At 38.6% G+C, this 26,764-nt stretch overlaps 1 protein-coding gene across 3 annotated transcripts in view; it reads right to left on the bottom strand.

The window, feature by feature from the left end:
* The window catches only part of ITGA8 (integrin subunit alpha 8), a 114,722-nt gene that overhangs the window by 74,131 nt on the left and 13,827 nt on the right, over positions 1-26,764 (bottom strand). For all 3 annotated transcript variants that reach the window (XM_074834893.1, XM_074834902.1, XM_074834912.1), the window contains 10 exons: positions 26,060-26,183; positions 23,754-23,815; positions 22,716-22,761; positions 21,597-21,722; positions 20,431-20,475; positions 17,393-17,436; positions 16,347-16,403; positions 16,116-16,168; positions 10,424-10,629; positions 8,050-8,241 (listed from right to left, as the gene is read on the bottom strand). In XM_074834893.1, coding sequence (XP_074690994.1) covers positions 8,050-8,241; positions 10,424-10,629; positions 16,116-16,168; positions 16,347-16,403; positions 17,393-17,436; positions 20,431-20,475; positions 21,597-21,722; positions 22,716-22,761; positions 23,754-23,815; positions 26,060-26,183 — 955 coding nt within the window. The remainder of the gene's footprint in view (positions 1-8,049; positions 8,242-10,423; positions 10,630-16,115; positions 16,169-16,346; positions 16,404-17,392; positions 17,437-20,430; positions 20,476-21,596; positions 21,723-22,715; positions 22,762-23,753; positions 23,816-26,059; positions 26,184-26,764) is intronic.

The following is a 26,764-nucleotide window of genomic DNA, read 5'->3' as shown; positions in this document are numbered from 1 at the left end:
AATGGCCATTACTTTATGCTTGACCATAATAAAGGACACAGGATTGTCCAGTTCAGACAAGTTTATTCAAAAATTTTAGTTAAATACTACAAACAACCATCACCCAAAACAGAGTCACTTTCTTCCAATCCTACCATTCTCAACTGCCTTGATCCTTCTCTGTTTTTCAACCATTCTGGTAGCAGGTTTGTTAAGGATAACACCTAAGGCTAATTCATTTCAATGCTCCCCTTTTGTCTGAAAGAGTCCCTTTCATAATACAATGTTATTATTCGCTGTATTACAAAAAAATGCAAAAGAGGGCAGTTAATGCTCTATCACTTCAGTAAATCCCTACTTACTGGGATTAATTGCTTTATTCTTATATTCCATTGGGCACAATATTGTGATTTCATTAAATATCTTAAAGAATTTTATAAAAGCATACCTGTAAATTACACAGATAATTTGCCATAAAATTAACATATTTATAGGAGTCTCTAGGCTTGTCACTACATTTTTGATTGATTACTCATGTGAAAACAGAATCAGCTGGTAGAAACACTTCAGCTTTTCTGTATTTGCTGGCAGAACCTATGCCCTTGCTCTGGCTCCCACGCACAGCAGTTCTCTCTTACCACAGCAGATGCAGCTTCTCATTGACTTAATTTGTTTGTCTTCCACAAATCTCCTGGACCAACTTCATAATTTAATCATCACTAGATTACGATTTGTGATATTGTTGGCACAATGCCTATTGTTCTCACAAAAAATTATGAATGCTAAAGAACCATTGCCTCTCAGAAAGGAACTTGAGCATTTTCTTCCTGTTGTTTGAGTTAATGTACTTTGCAGATGGAGCTGTTAAATACTCCTATTTTAATAAGATTAGACTGGATTACTGAAGTTCTGAGGAAATTTCGTCTGATTATCACACTTATTTCCTTCTTAAAATGTTTCTAGAGTCATTTGTTTCTATTAACTACATGTTATTCTTAAAATAATAAGTCAAAAATAGCAAGGTGTGAAGATGCCTTTATACATTTCCCTGTGCTGACAAAGGCTTGACTAAAAATAACCAAAAGAACAGGCCAACAGCTGCACTTGTATAAAAGCGGGATATCTTGAAGATGAAGCTTCAGTGGCACTGACTCCAGAGTGACTCTAAGTTAATAAGAAAAACTTACACAGGTGTCTAAACAGGCAGGGAGCAGAAACAATAGTACATAATTTATTTGAGCAATTAACTAACTATTCAACAGTCTTTGAATAGTGAATTCATCTAGAGCACTGCTCTGAATCCACCCACACTGTTAAAAGAAACTGGTTAAATCATCCTGGTTCACAAACACATTTGAAGAAACCACAGTCTGCTGGAGGATATGCCACAAGAAAAAAAGCAAGCTTAATGAGTTAAGTTATTCATTATAAACTATTTGCTCAGCTATAATCAGCCATCAACTGGCTGAACATATGCTGAAACGTGAGGGTGGAAACCTTACAGCCTCCAAATGCCTGAGCCCTGCGCAGATAGATGAACCAGCTGGAAGTGTGGCACCATCACCTAGATAATCACAGACTCCAAGCACTCAGTGGGGACCAGCTTTGAATGGATGCCCAGAAGACAAAAGAAACAATTTTCTTCCCCATTAAGCAGAGTTATGGATTTCTTCTGTTCTTATGAAAACTGAACTATGCTAATAGAAAAAGACAAATACAATTATTAATAAAATAAACTACAATTCAAAATACATGCCTAAGCTGAGGCTTCATTCCCTGCTCCAGGCCTTGATGACACAAATAAAGCTCAGGATGGAGCAAAGGGGCCCTGAAAGCCCCAGATTTACTGAGGAGTGGAGTGGAAGCGGAAGCTGTGTTGAAAGTTATCATCATGTTGCTCAGATAGTCCAGCATAGAAGATGGTCAGGAAGGTTACAAGGAGGCAGGGATTTCAGAATATCTTTATGCAAACCTTGAAGAGCTGCTTTACCAAGAATCCCAGAGCTATATAAACTGTGTTATGGGCCTCACCAGTACGGCCTCAGATACAGCATGATGCTGCTTTGCCATGTCCTAACCTCAGCACGGAAAAGTGCAGCACAGAATCTCACACATAATTCCTTCCAACTACTGCTGTATTTGCACTTAAACTGACAAAAAAAGTCCATCATTTACACTTTTTCACTGTGTTCACTGCTCACCCTGCCTTTATTTCTTTAATCTCCTTTATTTTTTTGACATGACTGTCAATCTGAAGTAATGGCATTAAGTCTGTATTTACTACAGCAGCATAAGTGAGTTCGGATCCTCTCTTTTCAATGTGTCCTTAGAATATGAGTTGTCAGAAAACTGAAATGTATCGATGTTACAGTTATGTCAGTGTTAGTAAGTAAGTGCCAGAGAATGTGCCTGTGTGCCGCACCTGCACTGTCTGCAGTGGTATCATTAGAATGGCCCTAAAGCAGTTGGCCCATGCCAATTATTAGTCTCCAGAAGAGAGCATGCGGCAACCCTGTTTTGGCAAGAAAGTGAGTTTGATAGTATGGACAAGGACTGTTCAGTGACAGTTCAGAACCAAAGACAGCATATTTAATTTACCAGTGTAGATGTAGCTTAAGAGGATTAACTGGTCTTTTCCTTCAAATACTGGGTACATATAGTATACTGGAGAGATCCTGAGTATCTCAAGTAAGTATGCTACAAAGCTTGTCAGTGTCATGCTTGGAAGACCAGGAAAGCTGCACGCTGTTTGTTCCCCTGAATAGTCACATCAAAAAGCACAGAGCTGGCTGGGTACATTCAATCTATCTGACTGACATGCTTAATCAGCTTCCTCTTACTGCGTCCCTCTCACTAGCCTTATCTGACTATAAAGTTTGGTCAGGTTCTGCCTAACTCTTACATGACTACAGAGAAAGAAGCATCCATCCATTCATTAACACCATCACCACTGTTTGGCATTGCAATTCTTCTGTTAGGTGAGGAACAGCACTCTGCTTGAGACTGAAGGGGATGAACACCACCACAGAGAGAGGGCAGCTGCATGTCTTTAGAACAACACAGCTGTTAGGATGATCAGCACAGTTTTCTGCCTCTGCTGCTTCCCAGGGTTTAAAGTTTCACACCGCCTCCAAGCCTGCAAAGCAGAGACTACCATATTATCATCCCTGTCTGTGTAGATAAAGGAACAGTTCTGGGCACATAACATCTGGAGCGTCTGCGAGTATGACACAATTTACAGAAGTCCTTCCCTGGAAAGCTGTGGAGATGTAAACCAAGGGTTGTGCTTAATAACAAAAACTAAATCTTCCCTGTTGAAAGGTTAGAAAAATCCCTGTATTTTCACAATGTTGAGAGTAGAAGTCTGTTACTGCTACAGTGATAACATCTATGCCAGGGCAGCTGAAGACAGATGGTCATTACACTGACAGGACTGCTAACGAGAAGGAAAAGCAGCCTGTCTGCATGCTGGTCCTGCTAGAGAAAGTTTCATTTTTAGGTACGATGTTGACTAGGCAGCCATCCAGCTGCCTGTATCCTGTGCTTTGTGCAGTGAGTGGCTACACAAGCAAAATGAAAATATAGTCAGGGCATGAGCTTGAGCACTGTGTTGGTACTGTCCAGATTTTTATATTGTTAGCACAAACTCTGGTCTGGTTTTAGTGTGTGAAAGTTAGTACTCTCCCACATAGTGGTCAGGAATGGTCTGGGGAATAGCCTGGGCCAAGGACCTTTCCCAAAAGGCAATTTGGATATAGGTATCCTGTTTCAGTGGGCAGGAGGGTTTCATCTGACGGTGGTGAGCTGTGCTGTGCCATGTAGCCTCAAAGCCAGACCACAGTTCCTGTCTCACTTTATTTTCTTGCACAAACATAATCACTGATACCAATGAAAAAGATGTGGGGTTATTTTTTTGTCAAGTACTAATTCTGATTTTCTTCTCCGTGGGGAAGATACAGCTTTTTTTAATGTTGGATAAGTTCAAAACCTGGGTCAATGGTAAAATCTTTGTTAGAAGCAATGCTTCAGCCAGACATGTCACACTTTACACACCGCTCTTTACATAAAAATGTATGAAGAAGATGGAGCAGTGGTGGCAAGACTGAACCATCATCTGGTACAGCAGGACTGGTGTGCCATTTGCCTCTGCACAAGGAACAATTAAGTAAATTAGGGTTCCTTCCATAGGATTGCTAAAACATATGGCCGAGAGATGGAATATGGCCAAGGGGTAGAATATGGCAGAGGTCTGTAAAACAGGAGTGGGCTAAAGAAGAATTGTTTACTGTCTCTTCAGTATAAGAACTAGGGCACATCCAAAGAAACTGTCCAGTGGAACATTCAAGATTTGAATGAGATGCAGTGAAAAGAACTACTTCTCCACAAAACATGCAGCTAGGCTGTGGGGCCCCTTAGCACAGGTTGCTGCAGCTGCCAAAAGTTCACACAAGTCCTACAACTGATTGGTCAAATTCATGGAAAAGTCTGGCAAGGGCTACTAAATTTGAAGATGCCACCTCTGACCCAGGGACACTTTGCTCTTCCAGTTGGTTAGAGCTGGGTGAATATTCTGGGAGGAAGGAAACAACTGCACAATTCCCTGGACATCTGTTGTTGGCCAGTACTGCAGGCATGCTGTGGTGCTAGACAGATCTTTCATCTGTATCAGTATGGCTGTATTATTATTTTTCCCTGCCTGCTCTGCTACTCCACCATTAAAACTTTGATCAGTTTTCTCCCATATTTATTATTTAACAGGGGTCCTGAGGGACAAGAGAGTCCTCCTCTGCCTTTCCTAAATAAGACCAGGAAGCAGGAGGTGGTCTCTCTCCCTTTGCTGGCCAAGAGTTGCAGGAAGAGGAAGGAGAAACCACTCCTCTGTCCACAGAAAAGCTGGGGGATTTGAATAGCACCGAGTATTACATAGCCTTTGTCTGCTCCTTAGTTCCTTCTCTGTTCCTGAGCTTATACAGGCATTTGGATGAAGAGAGAAAGATATCACTTCCTGTACCAAATGGCTGCTCTTCTCCAGAAAGCTAATAGGTAGATCTCAGCCTGAAGGTTCAAACCTTTGTCGAATAGGAGAAAAATTTGACTGTGATTCACCTTCACTTTTTAGGAACTGCATTCCCCAACTTGTAACTCAGTCTCTAAGAGCACTGGTTCCTGGGCTCAATACAGTGAGCCCAGGATGAAGCTCGGTGGTCTGTGATAAGAAGCCACACAGACAGGTGGCATCTTCTGGTCTCCAGGTCTGTGACCTGCTCCAAGAACATTAATACATGGTCTGATTTAAAGAAGAAGGTCTGAAACTCTAAAAGCTCTGCAAATGCTACACAGTGCACTAAAACTGAAATAGTGGAGTAACTCCCATCTCTCAGGCTCTCATTTCCTAGCAGGGATACGTCTGCCTCATGAACAATGTTAGGCACAAGGGCCTGAGTAAATTGTACAAGTACAGCTATAGTTACATGACTCCTGACAAACTGATGTCGGTCTCGAGCTTCTTGGAAGCATGACCCCTTTTTGAGCTCATTTGTCTTCACACAACACTTGAACTCTAGCCATGGAAAAGCTAATTTCTTGGAGAATCTCACCTTAGACTGTGGTAATACATGCTTATACCTGCAGCCAGACTTTACAGCTGGCTCTCATTTCCCAATCTATGGGAACTGAACTTCTAAGAGTAATGAGTCAGTATAATTTGGGTTTTTTTTTTTTTTTATAAAATTGTTGATTTTATAATATACACATTAAAAAGATTAAATGAAAATTTTTGAGATTTTTTTCTAATCTTTCATAAACCTCATTGAATCACAGTCATGACCAGTAGTTTGGGAACCACTGAATTAAAGGCTAGTTTCCTAGACCTTCTATGCTCAGCAAATACTCTGCCTCTCAGCTGACTTCTAAAATAAAACTTCCTTCCTACTCCTTCCAAGTTCAGTACCTTGTTTCCTCCTTGTACAAGGGCTGCCCTTCAACATTTCCGCCAGGAGCTGAAGAAGAAAAGCTCTTTGACACAAGAAGGATTACTTACTTGATTGCCTAGCGTGTTTGTCCTGGTCCTGCATTTCCCTGGATTATTTCCTTTCTTTTTTTTTTCCTTTTTTCCCATAGGAAGGCATTCTAGTTTTGTGCTAAAACTGTGCCATGGTTGTGCTATTTTTACAGCTCTGTTTTGGTGCTTCAGGTCTTTGTGAATTAAGGAGAAGGTGGTTGACTGACAGTAATGTTTTTTTATTGTCATTTTCTGACAGATTCTCACCAGTACTCTGGACTGCTCATCCAGATATTCAACTGAGGGATGGAGGGAAAAGCTAGTTACAGTAAATGCAGGGTGGGTTTTTTTTTCTAAAATAAGTCATTCACATAATAATACCAAACCATGTAACACATAGTGAGCCATATCACAATGTGAAATTCTGCAAGTAGGATGCAAGTAGTGGAGCCAACAATGACAAGTAGAATAACTCCAAGGAATCTCACAACCCAAATGACTATAGCAGTTCCTCAGTACACATTTAGAAAAATCGAGACCCATCACCCAAACTTTTCACAAATTATCTTAAAAGATGCTCCACATAAAGTATGCTAATACACTAGTTAGATTTCTACTCTTCTTTCTTCCCCATGTCACTCAAAGAAGACCTGAAAGAATCTCTCCCTTCCCTCTATCTTTTCAATCTTAGAAATGCCAGGAATGCAATATCCTGTTTTCTTTGGTTTTGCTAGGGGGCCTTGTGGGTGCTTTAGGAAATGTTTAAATGCTGAAACTTTAATAAAGAACTCCCTTGTCCAAAAGAACCTCATTAGTCATGGACAATGAAAGACTATTAATAGCAACATCAACAATATGCAAACAAAAAGTCAGAACAGTGTTTAAAACCCCTTTCTTTTCTGAAATGCTAAAGATCCTCTCACTTCAGCCTTATGATAGCCTCACTTTATTACTCTGTAGTCAGCTTTTCTGTTTGTAAAACCATAAAACCTATTGTAAACACCCCTTCCCAGAAGCTCTCTTCTGCTTTTGGAAAAAGACACCTTTCAAGGTTTTTACAATCCATCAAAAGGTAAAAGAGAGCCCATTTTTGTCCCTTTGAAAATCACAATTTTCACTTTTGAAACAGTACAGCTTTTAAGAACACTACCCTTGAAATAACCAGGCTAACAAAAGTGATTTCATAGTGAGTTAGGGAAGTAAAGGCTATTAGCATTTTACTGTGGATGAACCTTTCACAATAACAAAATATGATGTTTTACTGCACACCCTTGCTAAGGCTTCTGAATTGTGATGAAAAGAAACAGAGCAGATTTTCTTCTAGAGGAGAGAGAGAGTAAATACAAGCACATTTAAATTAGCTTCAACATTCAGACTACTTAGATGCTAGGAATATGCCTCTTAAAAAAATAAATACCTCCCAGGAGAAGCTCAACTAATGTTACAAACTTGATAAACTTGAATGCATGTCAGGTAAACTAATAAGGAAGAATCAAGCTAACCTAAAAAGGAAGAGTCCATATAGCAAAATGCAAACATAAAAGGGGTGGAAAGGCCCAAATGAAATATCTGCCTTTAAGCAATGTCTTTGCATTTTCTCTGCTTTTTTGTAATTCAGTCAAAGCCATTAAGAATCTATATATAGCTCAGTGTCTTTTTGGACAGCAAAAAAGAACTTAGCAACACAACCAAGTCAATCCCTTCTTCTACAACACAACATGTTTTTAATTAAGAAAGAATGCCAGGATGAAGGAGACCTTACAAGTTCAACAAGCAGAGAGCATTCTGGATGTGGGGGGAAAGGGTTAAGCTTTTTATTATTGTAAACTTCACATGTTTTATGTTAATGTAACTATTTAAACCCTTTCTTGCCTTTCTGATCATGACTTTTGACAGGAAAGGGAGTATTTGTTTTGTCTGATTTTAACTCTCAAGAAAGCAAGCTAGAACTATCTAAAAAATGTCTATTCTTTATTCTGACCTCTGCCTTCCAAAAGGAGCAGTTTAGGCATGATGCATTTTCCAGAGAACGGAAGTATGAAATTCCCTTTCTAACGGAAAAATCTTACCTGGGTAATCATTCTTGTCTACATCTGAGTCTCCTCTTAGAGTGAAGCCAAATCCCGAAGGCATGGACTGTGAGGCCCAGGCTCCATTAAGAACCTGGGAAGGGTTAGTCTTTAACCCATTACTGTATCCATTGTAAATGAGCACTTTTCCTCTTCTGTCTTCTCCTGCAAATGGTGCACCAATAGCAATATCTGCAGTGAAATAAAAGAATGGGCACAATTGAAATAAAGCAAAAATTAATTCCCTGCAGGAAAACAGACATATATAGCTTCTGCTACATACATGCAAGAACTTCAACTTCAACTCTCTACTTCTGCATGGATCCTAGTTTTGAGGCAAACATAAAAAAAATATAGTCTCTTTTCTGTGTCAAACATTCATGACAAAAGCTTATAAAAACATCCTATGAAGGGGTTATTGCATTATACTAAATTGCCAGTCCACACTGGATTCCTCTACCATTTAATAAGCCTTAATAAACTCAGATCTAATGAATGACTGCTTCTACTTACATATTTTTAAACAGACACATTTTTTTCTTGATTTTCTCTATCACCTAATTAATAAGGAACACCTGTTAGATAAAATTAATTTTCTTTTTCCAGATAAAATATCCAACATAAGACAAAAAAACCCCACCCCCTCAAACATCCAGTGATTTAGTATGCTAAAAAGAACAACAAAATATAATGTTTTCATCTACACCAAGCCAACATCTTATTGAGAAATGCGAATAGTACCAAGTCAGGAATTTAACAGGAGGCCTTGGGCATTCTGCAGTTAAGCACTGCAATCCTTAAAAAATTAGGTGCCATATCCAAGAAGTAGAACTCACAATGCTCTTCTCAGTTCCTATGCATGGGATGTGGAGAGAATCATGTGTCTAGATTGCAATTCAACAGCCACACTAGCTGAGCTAGCCAATAGGAAACACTAGAAGAGGATATGTATCTATAGCTCTTACTTTTAGATTCTGATCTAGGAGCTGATGCTGGACTCCTTTATTAAACTTGACTTCAGCACCTGGAATTTGTACCTTCACTCTAAAGGCAGGAGTGCACCAAAGCTCTATGATTGGCATCTTCAGTCCTGAAGCAGAAGACTTTGGCTCTAGATACTTCTTAGCCTTCTCTATACAGTGAAAAGGAAAAGCAGGAATGTGTCCTCCCTGCCTTACCAGAATGCTGGAGAGCAGGGATAACAACCTTCCCTACCCAGAGAAGCTGAGAGCATCTGCTCACAGGTAGAAAACAGGAAGTCTCCACCATGGCATCCAGCTGGGCTGAACTCCATGGTGGGATTCCAGGACAATCCAGTGAGGGTATTCTCAGCAGTCACAATCCAGTGGCTTGTATCCACAGGATGGTATTCGGATTTTGTGCACTGAACCCCAATACAACCTTGTGGCTCCTGACATGACTTATCCCTTGCACAGGAGCTACACACTGGTGATGCTGCCCAAGAGTCTAGTGGCTAGAGCACCATGAAAAACAGCCCTCAAGTTAAGGAGGAGCTAAGTCCATTAATTTTTCCTTAGTGGGCCAACTACTTTAAGGCTACTGTGCAAAATACCTCCTTCAGGAAAAACTCCTTGGAGTTTTAGATGCAGAGATGGATGATTTGCAGATCCCTAACATCCTGGAAATAAGAAGTAAAGAAATGTGTGCAGGGAAAACCAAGGTGCTACTGACCATGTCTAAGAGGCTTAATGCTAGATGCTCAAGGCATTCAGGATATCTCAGATAATTAAGCAAGTTAGTTTAGTTGGATTGTTTTCTTGAATTTAGGCTCCCAGTTAACTTACATGAACATTTTGTTGTGTGCATGTGCTATAGGCATTTGAAAAAGGTCCCATTATGCACCTGCTTCTTTTGGTGCTTAAGTACCAATGGAAGTCTGACTCCAAAATAGTACATCTGTACTTGTCCAATTCTTTCACTGTGGGCAAAATGCTCCATTTACTGAGCCTCATACAATTTTCAAACTATTCCAAGCATTTGAGGAGAGAAGGAGGACTCTGTTTTTAAACAAATGCAACATCTTAGCTAAATATTTAAATGTACTTATAGTCATAAACTAACAGATAATATTTTTATTCAAATGAACATGCTAATATTACTAAAAAATAGCCCTTTAGCCAATATGACTGCCCTCCTACAGGTAAGGTTTTCACGGTTTGGCCCTCAATATCAGTTTCATTATCATTAATGTAAATTCTCGTGACTTTCAAAGGCCTTTTTAAAAACCCTTTTTAAAAGGCCTTAAAAAAGCCTTTTTCAGCCACTGCACAGACACTTCATATTCACTGCTTAGCCATTTTAAATTTCGGTTTTATATACAGAGATATATATTACTACATTACATATAAATTACCATTATATCCGTCTTGATTGAGATCTCCAAGGTGCGTGATTGCACTGCCAAATCTCCCAAACACTTCAGTGCCTGTCAGAATTTGCGCATCTCGGAAGAGGAATGCACTTTCTTGCAGGTATAAATAAACTTGCCCAACTTCTTTAGGCTTGCTCTCAAATTCTCGCTCCATAAAGAGAGGGGCGCCAACTAAGATATCATCTAAACTGGAAAAATCAATCCAAAATCAGTGTCACTGAGAGGTTGAGTGTGATCAACACAGTTCATGCATTTATTAAAGAGGAAGCTGATAATTATCATAGAGGCATTGCTTAACTGAGGTAAGAAGGCAGTTCTGGAGTTCTAGTCCAAACACTTGTGCAAAGCATGGTCCACCACGGAAGGCTGCCCAGGGCTGTGCCTACTCCAGTTTTGAGAATCTCCACGCACGGAGACTCCACGGCCTCTCCGGGCAACTGCTTCCAGTGTTTGATCACTCTCACAGCAAAAACATTTCCTAGGTTTAAACGGAATCTCTTGCACTTCAATTTATGCCCACAACAAACACTGAAAAGCTATACCTTGCAGTTAATGATCCAGAAATCATTAATGTAACGAAGAGAGGATCTCTGTTACTAGGACAAATTCTGTAGATCTATCCTGCTAACAGTGCTAGTGAGAGATAAATTACAGTATAAAATCTAGCTTTTAAAAATTATGTATCAGTAAGTGAACAACAGAACAAAAATTGCCACTTTCCAGCAGATTTTTGAAGTAATATACATGAAACACACGTAGAGCATCAATTAATAAAGAATGCCTCATCACTAATTCAAATGGAAGCTGGGAGACAAAGCCAAAGCTTTATTTCTGAAAATACTTCTGCTGACTGTTAGATACATGAGTAGTTCCAGTGCTCACATAATTTACTGTATTAAGTATTAAAGAGAAAGGACATCATAGAATCACAAAAGTACGAGGCTTAGAGAGAAAAGTCCTTCTGTCCATTTTGCTACTCCAAGAAGAATCAGTAAAAGAAGACAGACTAATCAAAAGATATTTTGCATGTTGTTCTAAATGGGGGTGTTTCAAAACATGTTACCAACTTTTATTTAGTGAGAAAAAAAGACCTTTTCCTGGACAGTGAAGAATAAAATCAAGCAAGATTGACAGACACATGACAAGCAGAAATATTCTTAATAGATTATTCTGAGATATGAAATGATAGTGTCAGATTAATTTCTGAAGGTTGCTCAAGCCTGTATAAATTAATAGGATAATTCCCATGTATTCAGTGGACATTGGTCATCCATATTAAGGAACTCTGTTACTGCAAATAACTAGTACTATTTTATCACCGAATTTTTAGTTTGGAAAACATATTTTCTTGCTCTAATGTGAAACTTTGTTCAAACTTTGTAAAACTTGTAGAAAACTTTCTACTCTCAATTCATCATATTCCCAATAGTGATGTTTTCACAAAGGCTTTATCCATTAGTAAAACAATTAACAAAATGGCACTATATTGGTTTTCCCAATCCCAATAGCAAAAAAACCCCATATGATTTAGGACTAGCTCAGCTACTACTTTACCATAGATATATACTATGGTTCTAAGATCTATACGATAGAATTTAGTACAGAATACCACGTCTAGAAGCCTTTTAATCTCATTGTACTCTATAAATTGTCATAAAGTACTTCTACAAATTTTAGTTCTGTATTAAGTTTTATAGTATGTTTCCATAAAGGAAACTGTTAATTCAAAATGTCAGGTCACTTTGGTACAGTTGTTCTATTCTTTGTATGTCAGATTTTACCCCACGGCATGAATAACTAAAAAAGGAAGGAAGCAGATGCTGACTTGACATCAAAGGTGGGATTTTCCTTTCACACTAAACATCAAAAGTCCTCCTCTTCTAATGGAAGATGTGTGTGGTTGGGACAGAATGTCAGCTGAAACGGTTGCCATGAAACAATAGCAACAATAAAAACAGATCATGAATGCTCTTCTTCTTACAAGTTATTTTACATATGCTCTGTAATAAAAGCATTACACAGTGGCACTATCATCAATTATTATTTTATTACATCACAGTCCAGATATTTCCAGTAAGATTGAGACCCCATGGTGTTATATGCCATATAAGCCATGAACTAGAAGATGGACCTGGCTCTAATGAATATTTTACAAATGAAGGACTGTAAGACTAGGGGAAGGGTTTTTTTAGAGGTGGTAAGGAACCAAAAGATTCAGAGCCAGGAAGCTCCCAGTACATCGATGTAAAATAAGCAGATACCTAAATACCTTTAAAACTCTGGTCCACAGAGCAATATTCAGAGTGCCTAAAATGGTGAAAAGAGATAGGCGACTATCTGTCATCCACAGCGGCATAAAATTCTCTAAGCAGAAGCCTAACCCTGAATTCAAGATTCACCAGATGAGCAGAAAGCAAGCAGACAGGAGCTGAAGTCTGTTGTGCAGGGATCACAGTATCTCAGAAGGAGTGCACAGTGCTGGGTTATTTTTCTAGGAAGATTTCTACTTTGTTAAAATAAATGATAATGATTGTATAAAATGCATGAATAGTCCAGGGAGTAGGGACCACAATCCAGTAGCTAAAATGGCTTGTCTTCTGATGTGCTGAGGGAAAGGCGGGAGGAAGGCAGTCATCTAAATTACGCTGACCTACTTCTAAACTGGTTATGGGCAGCAGAGCAAACTGGAACCCCTGCAGCACTTAGTTTGCCTTCCCTCAAGGTCTTGGCATGTCCCACCCACACTGAAGCCTTTCTTTCCTCACCCTCTTGATTTTCCCCCTTCTCTGTCAGTGCAGAGCTCTGTAGGCCAAGGAAAGCTGCTTCAGCAAGTCCTCAGAAAGAAGGAATTCTCCCTCAGGCAATTCTAGGGATTTGGGTTTGTTTGTTTGGTTTTTTTTTTTTTCAGTCACAGCAGTGTACTATAGCCAGAGAGGAAGGATTCTTCAGCTACCCTGCTCTCTCTGATCCTCATTTACTTATTCCTGGTTTCTTTCCAAGTGGGTAATAAGCAAGCAATTGTTGTTTACCATGCTTTATAGTCAGCTTCACCTTCCAGCTCCTACAGTTTAAGTATTTAGACATCAAGCGGTCAAGGGCGGGGGGGGTCACTTGTTGAGTTATAAGTACCTATGTGATTAGAATGATGTAGTTTTGTGGGTGCAGGATATTTAAATTGTAGGAGTTTATATTTACAAAATCCAGTTCTGAGCCAAAATCAGGTTGATGTGATCTCTTTTAAAAAGCCATAAGAGCAAAACAAAGGCAAAAGCCCCTGGACAGTAATATTAAACCATAAAGTGCAGTTCAGTTTGCAGTAGTATTTTGAACTGGTTCATTAGATTTACTTCATTACTGCACTGAGATGTTGCAGTTAACATAAATTATGTATTTATTTTTGTTCCAACCCAGAAACGTAACCAGCCACTATGGCTTCCCTTATGATAAAAAAAAAAAATCTTTAAAAAGCACAAGCTGACCACCTGCTGAGACTGTATGCAGTTTCTTTGTATCCTGCTGAGTAATAAAAAGCAGGAGTATGGGAAATGTCAAGAGGTCAAAGTATAACTATGGGAAGCTTTGATATAGGCCAAATAAAAGACCAGTAAACAGTTTATTCCACTACTTTTATTGGACTGTTTCAGTTTAAATGGAAAGTGTTCTCTTTTTTCCTCTTTACTAGGAATGTAGTCTGTAAGTTGATGGCAAAGTTTGATTTGTTAAGTTTCATTGTGAATTTCTCGTTATTAGCAGTGGGCAACTAAACGGTAGTTCAAACAATATCCTCAATTTCCCTGTTCTGCCCACAATCCTGATATGGTGCAGATAAAACTGCAAGAGTCACCCTGGAACACCTGCAGAACTCTTGGAGCAGAAGGTCTACAGAACTTTTTTTCTAGGATGAGCCTAATCTTTGAGCCACGTCTTCCGTTTCATTACAGCAAAACATCATTCCTATTAATCTTTTCAGCATACAACTTATTCAGGTTTCTCGTACTGATAAGGCCATCACTACCTCCTTTATCCTTTGCTGCACAAAAAACATAAGTGAATTTGAAGTGGTCATTTCCCTTTTGCTTTTTCTTTTCCTGTCTCTCTGTTTTACTCTCCCTTTCAGATAAATATTTCTATCAACTACATGTGCAAATCAGCAAAGACAGACTACATATCTAATCAGACATGTTTATCAAGGAGAGCTTTTTGTGTTTTGTTTTCTATGGGATGTTTGGATCTTAGAGAGAGTCATTAGATTTCTTTTAAGATATAGACTGGGAGACCACACAGGCCTCAACAGCAGTTTGATTATATTATTGACATAAACAATGGTCTTAGAGGTACACAGAAAATATGAGACCTGCCAAGTAACCCTATGGTTCACAGGAACTAACCTGCATAGGAAATAGTTTGGTTCAGTGAGAAGTTAAATAGTACATTCCCAGAAAGTCTAATGAGCATCTACTCTAACTTAGATTAGCGTTTCTCCACCCTTTCACATTAGTAATGCATTATGGTAGGACTAAATCCTGACTCTGTATATCATAAAAATAGGAATTTTCAAAAGCTATTGTACTATCACAAAATTTGATCTCAGAAACGTTAAAAGATTTAAGTACTATGAAGCCACAACAGAAACTGTTGAAGTTTTTTGTTGGGTTTTTTTTTGGGGGGGTTGTTTTGTTTTGTTTCTTTTGGAACTGCAATAACATTTTATCACCTTGTTACTTTTCTCTTTTCTTGTATCCCTCACTCTTTAAAAGGTCACTAGTCACTGATGGGAAGCAATGATTTAGCCACAAAAAATTATTTAATGCTCTATGTTAATTAATGAGAAATAATTGTAAGAAAAGAGTATGAAGTAGACATATCTGAGACATTTTGCAATAGACAAGAGTATGCCACAGCTCTAAATATAATCCTGGCTCACCTCTGTGCAGACTTCTAAGGCTTTGAGCTTCAGGGATCTTTATCTCCTTGCTAGAAAGCTAGTATCAATATTCACTTACTGAAGTCCTGATCTTCTAAAATATTTAATCAGACTTTACATGAGTTCAAAGTTAGCAAGCGTTTTGTTCAACAGGGCCTGAAATCCCCGAGTATCTTAGGCATGACCCTGGGAGCTGAGCAGCACTCTCCCTCAGACAAGCACAATGCCTGTTGTAACAACTACGGGCCATAGACACTTCTTGGTCCTCTGGATGATGAAAATGGATGGCCAACCAGCAGGTGCTGGAATGAGAAGCTGATGATATTGGAAAGCTTTTAAAATTCAGAAGTGAAGCTATGGATGGTCCACATGTGAGAAGACTTACCTGCTTTTAAGAACGGGAGAATGAACTTTTGACTCGCACCTATCTCTTCCCAGCAGTTGCTAGTGCTGTTTATTCACTGTTCTTCTACATGGACCTGTTTCCTAAGACTTTGGACATTCCCGCTCTGCCACATTGCTTTGAATAAATATTCAGAAAGATAAACTCATGCAAACTAGGCCTGCAAATACTTGTGCCACTCTGATTGCACAAAGATAAGCCTATGTGAACAATTAAAATTAGAAAAGCAGAGAAGTTCAAGAGAAGCATTTTGAGGTATGAAGCACCTGAAAACGTATGTTTATTAATAAATATCAGGCATTGCTTCTATGAATGTTCAGTGGAGCTGAATATATTTGGTAACCTACCCATCATTGTTAACATCAGATACTGCAACAGTGTACCCAAAATAAGACGCCATCTGGAAATAAAAAACAACAGATAGGCTTTCATATCAGATATCAATTTTTAAATTTTTTTTACTGATAATCCTCTTTGTTTCTATGGTCATTAGTTCTAAAAAATACTTTATATGTTCTGTTAATGAAACTATATGCTCTAGAGATAGAATATTTCATCACACAGCTGCTTGACATTACCTGTTCACCAGTGAAGTTCTGGATAAAGGTCAAGTCTGAAGAATTAATAATTGAGACCTGGTAACAGAAAAATATGGAAAGCTTCAAGCACACATGGAGGTGCTACACCATAACATCACTGCAAACCAATCTGACACACTGAAAGATGGTCCAAGTGGCCAAGAAAAAACGATTCTTTTCAGTCTGTTTTCCTGTATGACCTTCAACAAATCACTAAGATCTTGAGTCTCAGGTTTCCCATGAATCAAATGGGGACAAGACTATTTCCCTTCCTTACTGGACACTGAACAGCAGCAAATCACAGACTATCAGCTAACCAGTGACCACATTATTAGGCATGAAAACATGAACTTAAAACATAAAGAACTATATACATACATATATACATACATACATAAATATATATACATACACATATACACCTTTCTTCTGAAAAATGGTATGAATAAGTTCCAGAGACACAAGGAATTTTGGGTACACAAAACTAAAGAATGTGTCTGTGGCTGGGATCTCAATTTCCCAATCAGGCTAGTTCCAAAACTTTTTTTTCCTGTGAGGTAAAAGCTGTATCCACACATGTATATCGTTTTCTCCCTTCACTTCTAACTGCATATCATGACTCTTTGCAAGTGGCATTCAGCGTACATACTTAGAGCACTGAAAATAAACATTGGGTATGAATAATCTGAATTTAGACTTCTCTCCACTGTGGACACAGCATGGCACGTGAAATATGCTAACCTGTGGGTAAGCTTAGGTCTGATAACACTCAGTGGGTATAGGGATACTAATCATACTCAAAGCATGCTTGTAACTGGCTATTGAAAACAGACTTCAGAAGGGACTAAGGGCTTAATATTCAAAGCTCAAACCAGTAAGGCATTTCAACCCAGCCAGGTAAGCCTGAGGGTGAAAGTCAGTGGCAGTTTTCTCTGATTAGAAAGATTAGGGTCAAAGAGACAGAAAATGTAATGTAGTCTTTAACCTTCCAAATAGTCTAACTGCCTTCTTGCTATAAAAAGGATAAAATGTGGGTCAGTACATACATAGCCAAAGTTCTGTGCTCCCCTCGGGACTCCAGCAACCAGCTCTGAAAGGATAAATGATCAACAGTGAACTGGTTATGCTATCCAAGTGTGCATGCAATATGCATCCCATGTCACTTAAATCTTCCTTGACATAGAACCTTTAGCATTTTGATTAGTTATCTGTATCAGAAACACCTGCAAATCACTTCAAGACATTAATTCATAAAATTTTAACATTCATTGTTAGTTGCATGAAAAATTACATCTCAGCTGTTGAATACACCCATTCAGAGATCTTTCTGCCTAGCATTACTTCTCATAGCACAGTATAATAAAGCTCTTAGTACAATTCAGCTTGTTACCTGACAGCTGTGGATTGATGGAACCAGAATTAGTTGTGGCATCACAGAGTACACAAGCTAAATGCAACTGTCCTTACAAATACCCCTCTTCTTTCTGGCTGCACAACAGTTTGTCTCATCTGTTATTTGGCTTGATGCCATGAAAGTGTTCAACAAGTTCAGCACAGGCTATCTAAAAGTATTACAAAGAAATTTTTGTAAGTGGCGTTGAAGAGATCCACTGAACATGAAATATTGGACCAAGCTGCCTTCTAGGATGTAATTATTCTCAATGGCAAAATCCTAAACAACCACTGGAAAAAATGGGAAAAAAAGAAAGAAAAGAACAAAGTCACAGCCTGCAGTCTTACTATCTAAACTTTCCCTCGTTAGGATATCCATATCAGAAGACAGCAGTAGGAACTTCAGATAACAGAGCACCTCAGACACCTTCCTGTACTGACCTCGCATTCCTCTGTTCCTCTCTGGGTTTATATGTTCCCCTGTGGTTGAATGTGTTTGGCCAAGGGGACATGGAAGTAGTAACAAAGGATTGAACAGGACACAGGACGATTCCTGGGTCAGCCAACAATGCAATTCTTTGCGCCAATCATTCACATGACTTACTGATTCAAGAATCATCCATTATAAAACTTTGAGTATGCATTTAAAAAAAAAAAAAAAGAAAGAAAAAGGTGGCTGCAGCCTTCTACTACCAGGGATACATCTGTTTTTTCATGGTATAGTGTTTGGCTCAAAATTGTGCTTTTTTTTTTTTTTTTTTAAACCCATAGTGGCACAAGACAGGAAACTCTTAACTTTACAGGGATTAAGCAGCAGCAGTTCTGGAGAGCTGAGTTCATTTGTAGAAATGTACTATGTCTCTGTTGGCTTTGTGAGTCTGGACCATGGAGCTGTTCACCTCCTCAAGAAAGCCACCCCTTAAGCAATACTTTCAGACAGACTGTTAGCTTTATACAAGAAACATAGCTCCTAAGGTATGAAACACCAGGGATCACAGATATTTTCAGCTGACTGTATGTTTTGAAATCCTGTACAATTTCAGAACACCTGAAAATAGCTAAATCATGGACAAATTTCTATTTAAAACTGATTCTTTTTAGCATACTCTACCAGACAGCTGTGACAGGAGCTTTTCTTCTACACTGGATTCAACTTGCAGAGACACTGAAAAACTACTGTTCAATTTCTAACACACCTGCAAAACTTACTTTGCAACTTAAAAATCTGACAACGTTCAGCTTGTTTTTAGTTCTTCTGCCACAGCACTTCATGCTATGAGTTCAGCACATCAATTAAGTGAGGTTTATGCCCTGTTGGTATTTAGTTAAAGCCCCAGTGATGTTCCAGGAGCTGCTGTTGCTAAACCTAGCCCCTCCAGGATGGATTGCTCTGACTTTGTCCTCAGAGAATTACAGAACTTTTACTGGAGCTGCTAGCTTCCCTGGCTGTGTGAAACTAGTAAATATCCTGTGTCACCTTTCACCAGAGGGAACAACTTGAACCTCAGTGTTTGAGATGAATTCTAAGTTTTGCAAATTTAAAAAAATATTTACCCTACAATTTTGGTCAAAACTTGTTTCTCAATGCACTTTGCTTACTTTATCAAAACATGACTGTAGAATCCTAGAAGGTGGTGTTTTACAGATCATGAAACATTTCAGGTGAAGGTTTCACAGTGACGATGTTTTTAAGCAATGCTATTAAGTCTGGGAGATGTCTGGTTCTTTGTGGATGACAGTTGTTTCTAGATACAAGTTATTCTAAATATGTCCTGCATCAAACTTACTTGATCCATGAACCTTTACAAAGTCTCAGGCATGATTCTATATTCGGACATTCAAACTCATGTGCATTCAGCTTTTCCTAATTCCAGGGCTAACTGAACACCTCATCTTCCTGTAGAATGTTTTCTCTCCCTCTAAGCCCAGGTTTTAATAAAAGAAATTAAATTATTCTGTCTCCTGCTCTTAAATATAAGGCTTGGGGGAGAAGTAAAAGCCCAGGAAACTTGTTCTTACTGCATTATGCCTGTGCAGGAAAATACAGTGTATGAAAAGGATCAGCTAATGAACCTCACCCTTAAAGCACATGAACTGGAACTGGGGAAACTTACAGAGCCAAGAGTTGCTTTCACCAACAAGAGCTAGCATGCCATTGTAGACACATCTTTGTCCAGAAGCAGCTGAATGTTACCTCCTAGTCCAGGCTGTGATGTTTATGTGGCAGTCAGAAGTGTGCTTTCAGCATACACAGACATTCCCAAGCCATGCTGCATCTGGCCAGCCAGATGCTGAGGTCCAGCAGCCACGGAGCAGGTGAGTAACTTGAGTATGGACTGAAAGACTGTACAGGACTGCACTGGTGGCTCCACTTCTTACTACTGGTCACCAAACTGTTGTTAAGTAAGCCTGGATAGCTCCACCTACCATGTTGTCACAGCTCTAACTGCTGAACAGATGCATGGGCATGGTACCATAACAACAGATTCAGACTTTTGGGTTACTTAAATTCTGCTCTGTTATGCTATTCCTTCTAAGGAAATATTTGCCTCTCAGAATATTGTGTACAGATAGCTTGAGTTTTACCAGTGTTTCAAATGTATAAAAGGTATGTTCCTACACAGAGACCCTGAATGAGGAATTTAATAGGTGCACGGCCATCTGGTTTCCATTCAAGTGCATAGCTTCTTACCTTGTTCAGAATCCCCAGTAAATTCCCCGGCAGCCACAGAGTAGCCTGTTTAAATATAAATTACAAGCAAAACACTCGATAAACCATTTCTTTCAAAAAATATGCAAGGACAATCAGATTTGTCTGTTCATCTGATCACCAGAAGGCAAATTTTCTAACGTTAGTATACTAAAACTGTGTGGAAAAAAGGAAAATTGTTTATCTCATTATCATGACTAAATGAACTGTTAAGTTCGAATGTATAATAAATCTATCCATTTTCTCCAAAAATGAGCTTCTAAATTATTAATAATAGTTTATCTGAAAGAACAGCAGGTACTATGGTGGTTTGCCCTAACAGCTATTTAGGTCTTCATTAATGTACTGTAATGTGTGAGTATCCTCTTTTAGCTCTATATGGAAGACAGATTTCCAAAGATGCAGTTACGTACCTCCTGGAGCTTTAGTAAACCTGTGAGATAATTGCTGTTGACACAGTAAAGACTTTTGGACTGTATCAGGGACTATAAATTCAAATCTACGGGCACAGATGAAAGGATGCACCTTTGTCTTCAAATTCCACTGCATCTTTTCGATAATTATGTTGAAGAAAAACCTCTTACATGCAGAGACACATGAATATCATCCAAATTCTTAGAGATCAGTACTAATAAAGGTACCTAAAGAGCCTTTTTTCCATTCATTACATAATATCTTCAAACTGACTTTTGTTATTGCTTACTTCAATTGTATCCTTTAAATATCAGTGAGAATAAATTCTGTACTTGCACAGTACTGCACAAAATACGGCATAACTAAATTTTCTTTTATCTATTGAAAATTGAAGCAGTCTAATTACTTTAAAACCAATCCATCATTTTGGAATGAAAAAAGATATAAATGGGAAAATTTTGTATTTCTGCTTAATTATTTAAGATCAAATAATAAGAACCCTAATGAGCCATTTAAGATCTCAATCCTCAAAGACCGTTGCTGTGCATAATTTTAAGAATGTTCATAATTCCACTGAAGTAACCAGCAAACTACTGATTTGATGTTGAGCTTAAGGCAAAACACGTTCAAATCCTCTCACAATTGGGACATTAGTAATTTAGGGCTTGTTTTCACATTTATATAAGCCCCATGCTTTTAGAACATATTGCTAACTGACACAGAGCATAGCTTACCCATGTAATTGTCGTCATATGAGGGTGGTGCCACTCCTGTTTGCTTCTCTCGTGCCAGTTTCCTCAGAATATCCTTGAAGGAATAATTTGCAATGATATCCGCAATACTTGCAGTGATTACCTGACCTGGATTCAAACAACTTCATAAATGAAAGGGACAAAAAGGAGAGCCAGTTTCTATAAAATAGGGCTAGCAGAACATCAGAACAGAGCTGAAGCGATAATATATCAAAGATGCAAAGAGTAGACACCTTCTCTCAATCCTTCTCCATTATTACCCTAAAAGTCTCAAGAGTACACATAAATCAGTACAACAAGGCATGGAGACTCTACTGAATCACCACAAAAATATCTTCAGATTCATTTCAAGGTACTAAGTCAAACTAAAGTCAAGCATTTTCAGGCTCAGCTACCTTTTCATGCTGTACTGTACAAATGTAGTAGACCAGTGGAAGCAATTTCTCAATGGAGAATTCAAAGCTATGACTACCCACCATCATAACCAACTAGATCCTCCCCTTTAATGGCAATGCCAAAACACACATCAATGAGACTGACAATGGGCAAGGTGGTAGGCAGAGTCTGGGAATCAGCTATATCATACATGTCAAAACAGATTAAGGCAAAAATACCCTTTCAACACTTTACCAAACCACTTCAGATTTTATCTACATGAGAAACTGTACCTTGGAAACTACAGCGATGCCACAGATGAACTAAAATATATGCAGGTAGCAATAAAAGGTTGTGTTCAGAAACAAATAGTGACAAAAACTTTGAAAATATTACATTTGCTGTACAAATATTAGCTATGTTTAAAACTGCAGTATTCCTAGGAAGAAAGTCAGCTTATTAATTAAATGACAAATGTTCTAAAATGCCAACATAAAAATAGTTATTTCTATATTTTTCGCTTCCTATACAACCTACATCCTGAATTTTCCCTGACTTATTTTTATGCTCAGTTGCTTGTTAAGTAATTCTTCTGATCTATATTTGTTGAAAATCAGACCAGAGATTGGCTATCTTAAATTGAGAAAACAATGGAAATCTAGAACATTTTCCACAATACTTTCTGCTTCACTTCTTAGATCAAGTTAACCAGCCAGATGAACGTACCTTGCCAATAAAAACTACCAGGCCCACCTACTATCAGGTCACCATTCTGCAAAAAGCAAAATTGAATAAAATTACACAACAAAAGAATACAACAAAATTGGGAAAAACAATTTAAATCACCAAAAAAGTATCAGAACGACAATAAAGGAGAATAGCCCTGTTCAAGGAAAGGATGTACGTGCATGGATGTGCAGGAAAATCCACAGTTAAATGAAGTTAAGATCACCCTATGCATCTTAACTTGAATGAAAGCCATAATTTTTTTAGCACTAACATAGCATTCTAAAAATTGCTGATTATTTGTAAAAAAACAAAGTCAGCATAAAAGAGGGTTTTCACATTCAATGAAGCAACAGTAACATTGATAGAGAAATATACTTTTGTCTACCCTACAGTGAGGTCTTTACTCCTCAGCTATTAATCATGTGAATAACAACGTAGCTGCAGAACACTGAAAACAATGGCAATTATCAAAGTTATGTGAGGTCCTGATGCAGTAATAGCTTAATAACAGTCCCAAAGTTTATTCTTTGGCCCACAATATTGTTTCTGGGCCTTCTTGGCACATACGATCAACTAGCTATTTCCCTTAAGCACTTTAACCTCAACAAAAGAACGGTCTTACTCAATGACCAGTTTGCCTCCGAAAGCATCCTCATACAAGCTATTTTAACTGTTTAAAACTAGCTGGTGCCTGCCCATTATTTCCTGAAAGTCAGGTGTCTGGAAAGCATTGTAAGTGGGACACACTGAGATAGAAGCACATACAATTTTTCACCTAATTACCTATTAAGATAGACCAAGCAGAGTCAGACTGGAGTGCTGCAAAGAGATAAACAGGTGCTGATTGCCATATTTCTTTTATTAATGAAATCATAAAGTTTGAAACTTGCAAAGGGGGAAAGAACTTGCAACAACTTCATGAATCTCTCTATATGCAACAGCATGGGGATACTCTTGATCACTGAGACAGTGCTTGAACACTAGGGATATATCAGAATTACAACTGGTCAAAGTATTTTGGAAGCAGAATCTCACCTTGTAAAAATCTAAGCTGAAACCTGCTTGACAAAAGCCTTGTCCTTCGGGATCTGCATTGCCTGGAATTATGAAGGTAGAAGCATTTTATTGATTTCACAGTGCATGAAGAAGACAGCTTACACATCCCTGGAGCTGAAAGGCTGTAAAGGCAAAACTACCAAAATATGTGAAAAGATGTGTATTCTTTTTTAGAAGAGGCAGAGCAAATCAAGACCTTCTACAGGGCCCTGAATATGCAGCCCCCTTGTGAAGACTTTGAAAAATAGGACCAGTTACGTGGGACTTTCTCCTCTCACTGCCAAGGAATGACCCTTGCAACAACTACCAGGGATTCAGTTTGAATTTGGCTAGAGATACAAAAGTAAACAACAAGAAATCGCAGAATGGTCACCACAGTCTGCTCTGCCATAAACACAAAATAAGTGTTTACTAAGGCATTCTCAAAAAATGTTGACATAGTGGATGGGTCAGCGTGGGTCAATGTTCAGACAACATCCTGGTTATCTGTACCAGGACAAGGAAAAGGGGCATACGTTCCTCACAAGGGCCAGCCCTTTAATAGACACACATTTGCTCAATGAGAACTGAAGTGTTGTAATTTTGGATGGTCATGTGTACATGCAAAAACATCCTTCTTGCTTCTGTCCATCTTTATTTCTAGTCTCCAAATCCTTATATAACTGTACAAAGTGCGTTGGCATGCATTTTAGGGCTTTCCTATGAGTGCTGGAAGTCTGCAGGATTGGGAAACTGAGAGAAGGAACGGCCACTTGAACTCTCTCTTCAAATGGCATAAGCCTTTGGCAAAGCCCCAGTGAGACATCAGAAATACATGAAGCAGATCTTACGGTCACCATTTCTTACAGATTCAGCTTCTTTCTGTACCTGTCCATCCAGGGACAAGTATTAGGCTTTAAAAGATGTAGCACAACTCAGTTTAGAACTATACTGCAATGTGAGAAAAGAAAAGCCAGAGTAACACTGAATGCACATGCAAATATCTCATGTCGTTATAGGTGTGCAGATTTTCTGGTAGACCATAGAAAGCATTATTGGGCTACATTATCACACATCTGTCAGATGTCAAGAAAATCTAGCTACATGATATGATGCTGTCTCTAGATCTTCATAGGAAAGAGACCTTTTAATTATGTGAAGTAAGTGCCTACTTTTTCTGTAGAATGCCTGTTACTTTCTTGGCAAAATAATGCATGATTATGCATGGTTGGCTCCTACTCAAAGGTAGGAGCACAGTTTGCAGTAGAGTAACAGTTAGAAGGTGTTTTGAAATTAGCCCGCATGCACATGGCAAGAATGCCAGCTGCAATAGCAGGGTCTCTGTACAGGGGGTATCATGACAAGGAACTTCTCATGTTAGGCTAGCATATGCAAGTTGAAGTAGCTACCCATCTCAGCTAAACTGAAGAACACCATGGCTTTGCTGGGAGGGTTTCCCCTGGAAGGGATAGGTAAACCCATCACATCTGCTGTCTTACACAGATTACCTTTAGAAAAGTAACTGAAAGAACAATTCTCTGATCTGTGAGTGCAGAAACTGCTGTACACCCAGCCCAGTCCAAAGCTCAGTGAAGGCACTGGATACTTCATATTTGTTTTAATAATTTGGAGCACTGAGGTAATGAGAGTACTAATAATCATCACAAACACTTAGACTTAATCTAACATATGGTATTTTATGCAGACCTCTAAGTAACTGAACTTGGTTCTAAATATATGTGCACTGTTCTTCCCTATTCCCAAAGAAGTAAGGCCCAGAGATTGCTACCACATCCTCAGAACAGCACAGAGAAGAGTGTGGAACAGCTAATGTGCATGGCTTTCTTCCATGCTGGAAGTCCTTCATAAATGAGCTATTGTGGGTGATATTGGCATGAATGGTGATACAGGCTCATGTGTTTCTGTGCAGGGTCTGGTCTTCAGATGGTGATCCTGTGATGAGAGATTTATACTCAGCATGAGCATGAGTAATTGGTTTAAAATGCTGTCTGGTTCTTATCTAGATCCGTTTGCTACATTTTAAGCCATTTAAATTGAACCAATTATATCTCATCACTGTAACAGCATAAGCTTAATTTACTTAATTTCTTCTCTTTCAATTATACAATAAAGCATCCAATTGCAGGCACATAATTTAATGTTGATTATTCTTTAAACCCTCATTCAATGCAATAATGTCATATAGTAATCTTCATTCAACCAAGACTGTGTGATGACTGGAAGGATGAAAACACTGAGTGCAATATCAATTCCTCCAGCACAGGATTTTTCCTATTAATACTTACTGTTGCGACAAGGTGAATATTCAGCATAGGCACTGAAGTTCTGAATTGCTACATAGCAGGTGCCAACGGGGTCCTTCTCAGGGCTATCTTTAAGGGTTCTCCAATGATATAAGGGAGCACAAGCCTATCAAAACAGGAATGATGTCACATGTACCTTTCACACACTCACACATATGGCAAATGAAGTTTTTAATAAACGGTGTACAAGGATTCTCTCTGGTACTGTATCATTCATACAGCAATGATAATGTATTGACAGAAGAAAATGCAGGACCACTGCTTCTTATAATTTCATTATAACCTGAAAAGCATAGTCTGATCTTTCACCTATAGCCCTTAGCAGGTGAAATCTGTCAGGGACTACAACTCACATTTAAACATATGTTACAAATACCCTCTAAGCCTGTTTCACAAGTAATAGGTTTGCTCTATTATTGCTCATTGCACAGGACTTGATCCCATAGTTTAAGATGTAGATCACATACATGTGGCTGAAGACATTCCTACTTCTGTCCTGATATGTCTTAAGATAATGGGCATTGCAGCAGAACTGCTATGATTTTACTCTGCTTAGCAGAAGGACATTTGTCAGGGTGTTGTGTCATATTGTCTATCACAATCACCAGGTTGTCTGCCTTCCTATAAATCCCTGGTTTATAGAGAGACAATACAGCTATAATGCATTCAACAGCCTCTGAGTGAACA

The sequence above is a fragment of the Strix aluco genome, chromosome 1, assembly GCF_031877795.1.
Source record: "Strix aluco isolate bStrAlu1 chromosome 1, bStrAlu1.hap1, whole genome shotgun sequence".
NCBI lineage: Eukaryota > Metazoa > Chordata > Aves > Strigiformes > Strigidae > Strix > Strix aluco.
This window is presented reverse-complemented; position numbering and strand designations above follow the sequence as displayed.